The sequence below is a fragment of the Mandrillus leucophaeus genome, unplaced genomic scaffold (assembly GCF_000951045.1).
Source record: "Mandrillus leucophaeus isolate KB7577 unplaced genomic scaffold, Mleu.le_1.0 Scaffold169, whole genome shotgun sequence".
NCBI lineage: Eukaryota > Metazoa > Chordata > Mammalia > Primates > Cercopithecidae > Mandrillus > Mandrillus leucophaeus.
In genome coordinates, this window is record NW_012101687.1 from 5,586,390 (window position 1) to 5,595,761 (window position 9,372).

The 9,372-nt window shown below is 40.6% G+C and overlaps 1 protein-coding gene across 1 annotated transcript in view; it reads left to right on the forward strand.

Annotated features, from left to right (window-relative positions):
• The window catches only part of KCNMB4 (potassium channel subfamily M regulatory beta subunit 4), a 65,787-nt gene extending 57,475 nt beyond the window's left edge, over positions 1 to 8,312 (forward strand). The window contains exon 3 of the mRNA XM_011976636.1: positions 4,505 to 8,312. Coding sequence (XP_011832026.1) covers positions 4,505 to 4,673 — 169 coding nt within the window. The 3' untranslated portion in view covers positions 4,674 to 8,312. The remainder of the gene's footprint in view (positions 1 to 4,504) is intronic.
• The last annotated feature ends 1,060 nt before the right edge of the window (positions 8,313 to 9,372 follow it).

Below are 9,372 nucleotides of genomic sequence, written 5' to 3' on the forward strand. Positions count from 1 at the left end.
AGTTCTGAGTGGATCCCCACAACAGAGCAGTTCAACATAAAGAATACTGCAAAGGTGAGCCGAGATCGCACCCCTGCAGTCCAGCCTGGGTGACAGAGCAAGACTCCGTCTCAGAAAACAAAAAGAATACTGCAAAGGCTGGGTGCAGTGGGTCACACCTGCAATCCTAGCACTTTGGGAGGCAGAGACGGGCGGATCACGAGGTCAGGAGATCGAGACCATCCTGGCTAACACGGTGAAATCCCGTCTCTACTAAATATACAAAAAATTAGCCAGGCGTAGTGGTGGGCGCATGTATTCACAGCTACTTGGGAGGCTGAGGCAGGAGAATGGCATGAACCCGGGAGGTGGAGCTTGCAGTGAGCGGAGATCGCGCCACTGCACTCCAGCCTGGGTGACAGAGCAAGACTCCGTCTCAAAAAGAAAAAAAGAAAATGACTTGAACATAAGTATCAATTAGGCAGTTTGAGAAATAACTAAGTAGCATTGCGTTTCATATTTCATTTTTTTATCTGTTAGAACTTTACACAATGCTTATTAAACTGAAGTGCACATAAGAATCATCCCAGAGCTTCTCCAAAATGCAGATTTCTGGATCCCACAAACTCACATGCTAATTATAGTAAATCAAGGGTTGAAAACCAGGAAACTGCACTTCAACAAGCACTGTTAAGTGATTCAAATTTGAGAAAAGCTGGCTTAAGGGTAAATAAATAGTACAATTTTAAAAATCTTACAGACAGGGTTTCAAATCGTGTCGTTATTTTAAATTGTGTAATCCTGGGGAAACCAATCTTTCTTTACCTCAGTTTCTTCCATTATAAAATGAAAATTAAAAATTACTTGAGCAAAGGGTCATTTGAAGGATCAAATGTGTCTGAATGTCCTACCACAGCACCTGGAGGGTAGAAAGCACGTAATAAATGCTGACTGTCATTATTATCACCACATATTTTCAAACCCTGACTCAGGGTAGTGCCAATGCTTAGGGAAGTTTTTGTGTGGGCGCCCACAGTATTTCCTCTTCTTTTGTAGCCCTGACCCAGGGCTTAAAAGTGCTTTTCCTTAGTGTTCCTTCATACTCCAAGAGAAATCTCTTGCTTACTTTTTTGAAGTCCCTAGATATAGAGTAATTACCCCTTTTTTGCTTATTGTCTACATATTCTTGTCACCATCCTGGTTTTATGACGTCAGATCTCATGATGCTATTTATCCAGTTTGCCACATGTGGCAAACAGTGATTATTTATAAAGAAATTACAGTTCATTCCCTACCATATAATTATGGCAAATTGAATTCTAAGCCCAAACCCCTTTGCAAATAGTTTTTGGCTAAACAATCTGAAAACTGCCTGCCTGATAAAATTGGAGGAAACTGAGACAGGGGAGTGCCTTCAAGCCCCGTTTGAATGAGCTAGACTTTAATTAGGACACAAGAAGCAATTTAGAGATAATCTCACTAAATCAAAAAACTGAATGATGAGCGTGAGCATTACTGTGCAGTTAAATGTTTTTCCTGTTGAAGGAGATTATGGGGCACCTTAGAGCTGTAGGAAGTAGAAACGGACATGAATTATTTTTAAAGAAATGTCTACATTTATATTTAACATTTCCAGCTCAAAGAACACTTTTGAAGGGATTACAAATTCAGTATGGCTAACTCAGAGGGACTGATGTCGTTTTGTCATTTAAGATATTAAGGTTTTACTCCAAGCACTCTGGTAGGAGGTAGAATGCCAAGAAGTTTCTGAATAAAACAAATATCTGGGTCCAGCATTTTTCAGTTATTATTTTTCTCTCCTCCTCTTCTTTTTACTCACATTCTTTTTTGGTACATGTTCTTCAAACTGTGTTTCAGAAAATATGTATGATTCCCACCACTGTCATCTGGGCTATTTTTCTGGCTCAATTGCACAATATTGTGAAAGCATTCAACATCAGTTAAGAATGACTGGAGTATGAATACAAACGAGGATCCACGCTGAAGCATTTTACTAGAAAATTAGTTGCAAAAACATATTACTTATGGAAATTACATGCACATTTATTAAAATAATGTTTTTAAAAATCCAAGTTCTTTTTTTCAACACCATAACCATTTTTTTTTTCTTTTGGAGGCAGGGTCTCACTCTGTCACCCAAGCTGGAGTGCAGTGGCTTGATCATGGCTCACTGCAGCCTCGACCTCCTGGGCTCAAGAGATCCTCCCACTTCAGCCTCCCAAGTACCTAGGTCTACAGGCATGTAGTTTTTTGTAGAGACAGGATTTCGCTATGTTGCCCAGGTTGGTCTTGAACTCCTGGTCTCAAGCAATCTGCCCGCCTCTGTCTCCCAAAGTGCTGTGATTACAGGCATGAGCCACTGTGCCCAGCCATCTTAACCATTTTAAAATGTACACTTCAGTGATACTAAGTAAAATTCACATTCTTGTGCACCCTTAGCCATTTTGATGAAGAATTTAAGACTCATTTTTGTATCAGTGGATTATGGGGGAGCATAACAGTACTTCACAGAAAGAAGGAAAGAGCATCCTGAGAGACAGCTTTTACCTTCCCTCACACACTTAGGGAGAGGTTTCTGACAGCTATGAGCACTGTACCTGGGAAAAGAATCATGGCAGTGCTGGGATGGGGATTTCAGACTCTCAAATATGATTCTGGCTATCCTGTATCCTGACTCTTTTTAGACCTCAGCCTTGACTTTTTTAGACTTCAGTCATGAAGTTTCTTGAAAATTTGCATGGATAATAAGGCTGCAAGCAACATCTATTTGTAGAATAGCAGCAATGACAATGTCATAGGCCTAATGGGCCTTACAGAAGAAAAGAATATATACATCAATATATACACATATACTAATGGTAGCACAAGTCTTGGAGATAATTTAATGCTATAGGAATTCCAAAAAAAGGCACAGTTTCTGAAAGCTGGGATGATTGTTGCCTAATTGTTAAAATGACTCTGCATTTACTTAATATAAATTTTCATTGAAATACTATGAAATAAAACATCAATAGAAATCTTGTATTATGTACAAAATTTGAAATTACACTGTGCATCAAAGGAAAAAATGCAAGGATTTTGTAATTTCAAAGCCAGTCTGTAAAACTATTTATGTTAATGGCACATGATAGCTCCACTATAAGTAAAAAGAAATATTCAACGCCCTTTGTCAATCTTCAGGGAAAATGGGTTCTGAATTATGAGAGCTGTGACTAATGCGTGATTTTCAGGAATGTATTTCTGTGTTAGATGCACTATTCTTGTGCTCTGAAGGCTTTGATGTTCTTAAGGGCAGTTGGACTCATTATTCTGCATTATTTTCATTTTTTTCTGGAGGAAACATAGCTACTCTAGTGTAACACGGCAAACCTTGTGGATGAAATGGAAATATCTTACAAAATGTAAACCTCTTGTATTAAAAAGTTCAATTCCTGCCGGGTGCGGTGGCTCACGCCTGTAATCCCAGTGCTTTGGGAGGCCAAGGCTGGCGAATCATGAGGTCAGGATATCCAGACCATTCTGGCTAACACGGTGAAACCCCGTCTCTACTAAAAATGCAAAAAAATTAGCCAGGCATGGTGGTGGGTGCCGGCAGTCCCAGCTACTCAGGAGGCTGAGGCAGAGATTGCAGTTAGCTGAGATGGCGCCACTGTACTCCAGCCTGGGTGAGAGAACGAGACTCCATCTCAAAAAAATAAAATAAAATTTCTTCCAGGATCTCTTTCTAATGGCCAAAGATTAGAGATCATGGCTTGTGGAGCAAATCTCATCTTCACTTTCTGTGAATGGGACCAATGCAGGAATTGGAAAATAGAGCCTCACATTGACAAGACAGAAATCTATTGCTAGGACTTCGTGAGATTTATCAAGAAAGTGGTCAGTGTTTTAAAATGATGGCTAATTTCACCCAGAAGCATGGGAAAAGGCATTCATTCAGCCATTGTCTGCTTATTAATAAAAACCTCTAGTTTACATAGTGAAGCCGAGTTGCCCTGACAGTGACACCAGCTGTCTTTCTGACTGAATTCAAGCAGTGGCTTTAACTGACCTTTTTTTTTTCTTTCTGAATTAAGATCACTGGGGCCACACCTGTGAGCTAAGGTCTAGTTATGATTTATTGGAGAATGCTCACCCGTCAGTAATTTTTTGACTGATTCAAACCCCTTGACCAGTGGACATTAGAGGATGAATGAGAAAGTGGAATACATTAAGTAACTTAGAATGAAGGAAAATCATAGCATAAGAAATACACTTTTGACATTTTGTAACGTAAATTATAATTAATGCATAAATTTGCACCAATTACGTGACTCAAGAGCTCAAAACTTTCTGTAATGGGTTTGAAGCACAAAAATACAGTGTTTATAGTCAGAGGGCAGCCTTTACTTTCAGTAATGGTTATTCCCTATGGGCTGGAAAGCAAATTTGGCTTTAGGTTGTAAAGAGTTTTCCAGTGCCAAGGCATTTGATTGCCCTTTTTTTCTTATTCTCCGTTGTCTTGCAGACCAGACGACGTGCTTCTGCATCGCACTCATGATGAGATTGTCCTCCTGCATTGCTTCCTCTGGCCCCTGGTGACATTTGTGGTGGGCGTTCTCATTGTGGTCCTGACCATCTGTGCCAAGAGCTTGGCGGTCAAGGCGGAAGCCATGAAGAAGCGCAAGTTCTCTTAAAGGGGGAGGAGGCTTGTGGAAAGCAAAGCACAGAAGCTGTACTCATCGGCACGCGTCCACCTGCGGAACCCGTGTTTCCTGGCGCAGGAGATGGACAGGGCCACGACAGGGCTCTGAGAGGCTCATCCCTCAGTGGCAACAGAAACAGGCACAACTGGAAGACTTGGAACCTCAAAGCTTGTATTCCGTCTGCTGTAGCAGTGGCTAAAGGGTCAAGCTCTTAGCTGTATGGAGTAACTATTTCAGAAAACCCTATAAGAAGTTCATTTTCTTTCAAAAGTAACAGTATATTATTTGTACAGTGTAGTATACAAACCATTATGATTTATGCTACTTAAAAATATTAAAATAGAGTGATCTGTGTTATTTTCTATTTCCTTTTTTATGCTTAGAACACCAGGGTTTAAAAAAAAGAAAAGGTGAGGACATCTGGGTTTCATTTGCTTCTGCTAGGTTAAACTTTTACTTGACAACAAGGATTCCTGCTGAAGTCTGAACCTTACTGTGTAACCCTCAGTTTCCACTATTAAAGAGTATCTTTTGACGTCTGCTTGGAAAACGAATAGTACACTGGTAACTCAGTCTCCAGTCACCTCTGTGTCTCTTAAGCAAGACATTCTAAAAGATTGGGAAAACATCCTCCAACACCTGCCTTTGCCTAACCATTATTTTTCACCAGATTACTTCTTAAGAGAGGGAGGTGATTCTGAAGAAGGTTTCTATCTCAAAAAGCACTGGGCTTCTTTATTCATCTGTTCTTGTTGTTTTTGATGGATTTTTTAAAATTTATGTGCAATACAATATACACGATGTGAAGGACACTCTTCAGCTTAGTGAAATGCTGTTTTCTTTTTTTTTTTTTTGTAGGTCAGAAACAAACATCAAAATCAGTTCAAGCATTTTGGTTTTTTTTTCTTTGTCCTTGCCTTGATGTTATGAATATTAAAACAGGAGGATTGCTGCCATTGTTCAGTTTGCTTGGACAAACCTGGAGATGCAACCCAGCTCACATCATTGCTACTGATGAGCTTTCTGTGCCTTTATCAAAAGTTTATTGAGAAGACCATATTTCTTTGTATCTGTTTATAAACTCAAATTCCAAGTATCAAATCGCAGGTCTCAGTGAACATCAAACCTACTTACTACACAGAATCAAACCTTTGTTTAGGTGAGATGTACATCATTAGTGGAGGAACAACTGACAACATAATTTCGTTTTGTTTTCTTGTGATACTTTTCAGACATGCTTCTATTAGAATAAAGGTAAACTGGAATGTAGACAAGTTCCCCTCAGTTATTTCCATGGGGCTGTAAAATATATATATGGAATGATGGTTTCCTGACTTTTAGTCCACATACCAATGTTTTCTTTTTTTCTTTTTCTTTTTTTTTTTTTTTTTTGAGATGGTGTCTCACTCTGTCGCCAGGCTGGAGTGCAGTGGCGCGATCTTGGCTCACTGCAATCTCTGCCTCCTAGGTTCAAGTCATTCCCCTGCCTCAGCCTCCCGAGTAACTGGGACTACAGGCATGCACCACCACACCTGGTTAATTTTTTGTATTTTAGTAAAGATGGGGTTTCACCATGTTGGCCAGAATGGTCTAGATCTCCTGACCTTGTGATCTGCCCACCTTGGCCTCCCAAAGTGCTGAGATTATAGGCCAGTGTTTTCTTAATCTTAGAATGTGAGTAACTGAAAATCATAGTCTGTGGAAAGGTGTTGAATTGAGTATAATCTTCTGTTTATTTTTGTGTTTTGTTTTTTAACAGATGGAGGTCTTGCTGTGTTGCCCAGGATGGAGTGCATTAGCTACTCACAGGTGCGATCATAGCGCACTGCAGCCTCAAGCTCCTGGGCTCAAGCAATCCTCCTGCCTCAGCCTCCCAAGTATCTGGGGTTACTGGTATGCACCACCATGCTTGGCTCTAGTAATTTTTTTTTCTAATTCAAAAGTTACAGTTTCACTGTGAAAAAGGCCTTGAACACGCTATTTATGACATCTTTTGAGGCGGCTCCAGTGCCTTGACTTCAATCCCGGTTTCCGGTTGCAGCATACTTGTTGTCTTAGCAACACAGTGAACTATTCTGAAGCATAGAGTAACACGAAACTGGAAGTCCAAGAAATCACATCTCTGCATCACATTATGGGAGATGAAGTCTGCTTTATCCATTTTATCTTTATCCAGTTGTCTATGATTAATTGATTACAGAGTAGAGTAAAATAGTGCATGGATATACATTTGTGTTGAAAAAACGGGAAGTTGATATATATCAATCTTAGTTTTCATTTTTCAGTTTGATATACATTTACATTAAACGCTTCCCTTTATGCCAAAAAAGTATATGCAACTGTATTCTGTAGGTTGATTTTTGGAAAAGGGGAGAAGCACACTGAATTCATAAGGTCACACGTAGTCTTAAGGCCTTACTTGCTTACAGCCAATTAAATTTGAAGCACCTTATTTATACTTGTTAAAGGTAAAACCCAAAGGAACAAGCAGAGGACATTTTAGGTTCATGAAAGGTAAATAAGCTTACCTTCTTAATGTTTTCATCCTCTTTTTGTATGAATCAGAAAATGATCTAAACTGCTGTAACAAAGAGACCCCAAAATAATGATGGCTCATGTAAGGTAGTAATTTATTTTTTTCTCACATAGCAGTCCAGAAGTAGCTTCGTTTCACAAGGTATTCAAGGGATCTAGGATTCATCTACCTTGTTAGTTCTCTTAATATCCAAGGGTATTGTTCTTTCCATGGTCAAAGCTGGCTCAAGACTTCCTAGCGTGTGAAAAAAGAGGAAGTTGGGAGCAAGCTATTTCCTTTTTAGAAAATTACACCCATCACTTCTGCCCACAGTCCCTTCATGAATACTTACTACATAGCTCTACCTAGCTTCAAGAAAGGCTGGGACGTGCCTCTAACTAGATGGTCATGTGCCCTACTAAAACTCCAGGGAAAGGGTTCTATTACTAAAGCTAAAAAGAGGGTAGTTAATACCAGAATTAAAGACAAAAATGATAGCAGCCAATGGCCCATGCCATGATAATCTGCTGAGCAGGCATGATGGAGATCCCTTGCCCCAGCAGAAAGCGAGTTCCTTAGTGAAACCATGAATCTGCTATCTGGGAGAAACTCCCTTGTCCCTTGTCTTCTGTGGTCCCTGGTTTGACCTCTAGGAAAGTCTTGCTCATCAGCTTCTGTGGCTCCATCTGAAACTTTGGGGGCCATCACAGGTTTTGCAGCCCCTGCTTGCTGGTGAGATTTTTAGACCTAGATTGCCTTAGAGACTGAAAAACATAGGCTTTTATAGGCCAGGGTTTTAGTTCCTTTGACTGTAATAAAGACTTCAATGCCGTTTTTAATGTTGATTGCTGACATCTTTGAAGCCTCACCTTTCCCTTTCCCCTTATGCTGCACATCTGGGCAAGCTGATGGAAGCATGGGTGCCTCCTCCTTTGGCCCCAGCAGGAAGTTCAAATCACACAAGCCCCGGCATACATGCAGGAAGCTTCACCCCAGCCTCACACTCTAAGACGGATAAAAGCCAAACCAATTAAGCCGTTTCTCGACCCTTTTGGGAGCCTGCCCTATCTCCCTGGAAAGTCTCAGTATGTGAGTAATAAACCTTTTTATACCCATTTCTTGTGTGTGTGGCATTATCAGTCTCAGCATCTGAACTGAATTCATGGTGATTTTCTCTGAATTTTGGGAGGAGGAAGTTCATCTGACATCTTAAGGGTCATCATAGCATTGGTGACATCATTTTATCAAAAACACTAGAGATTTCCGTTTCATTTGCTTTCAGTCAGTTCATGTGAAAGTAGCCACAGCCAAAGAGCTGCTCTAGTTATAGTTCTTTAAGCCAGCAATGTGTTATTTATTAGTCACTGTGCTTGGCCCATACCTCTGTCCCTCAAATTAATGGCAGCCACCTTGAAGTCTTCTCCAACAATGAGTTTAAGTGGTGATGCAATATTCTTCATCTGGTCTTTTCTGCCAAAATGACTCCCATTGTCTGCCCAGAACACAATGGAGACTTTGTTTGTTTGTCTGTCTGGGACGGAGTCTTGCTCTGTTGCTCAGGCTGGAATGCAATGGCGCAATCTCGGCTCACTGCAACCCCTGCCTCCCGGTTCAAGCAATTTTCTTGCCTCAGCCTCCTGAGTAACTGAGATTACAGGCTTCCGCCACTACCCTGGCTAATTTTTGTATTTTTTAGTAAAGACAGGGTTTCACCATGTTGGCCAGGTTGATCTCAAACTCCCGACCTTCGGTGATCCACCCGTCTCAGCGTCCCAAAGTGTTGAGATTACAGGCGTGAGCCTCCGTGCCCAGCCACAGTGGTGACTATTGAACAAAACTGAATAATAGTCACATCTCCTGCTCCCTGGAATGCAGAAGCAATTATACTTCAGAGATTGGTGTTATCTACTTGCAAACATTTTATTTTTTGACCTTACAGCAACTACTTTGATAGTACCTCACTAAAAACATCAGCAAGGAGCCGCCAATATACATTGACCACTCTGGTTCTAAGTGCTTTCCCCATAGCTAGTCTGCCTTTCAAATTGTTGCTGGTGTCAGTTTTACCTAGTGATTGGTCAAAACATAACAAGGGTCTCTAGTTTTTCATCCTGCAATATCCGTTTCCATACTGCTGGTTGCCTGGCAACACAATACCAGAGCCACATATTTTAG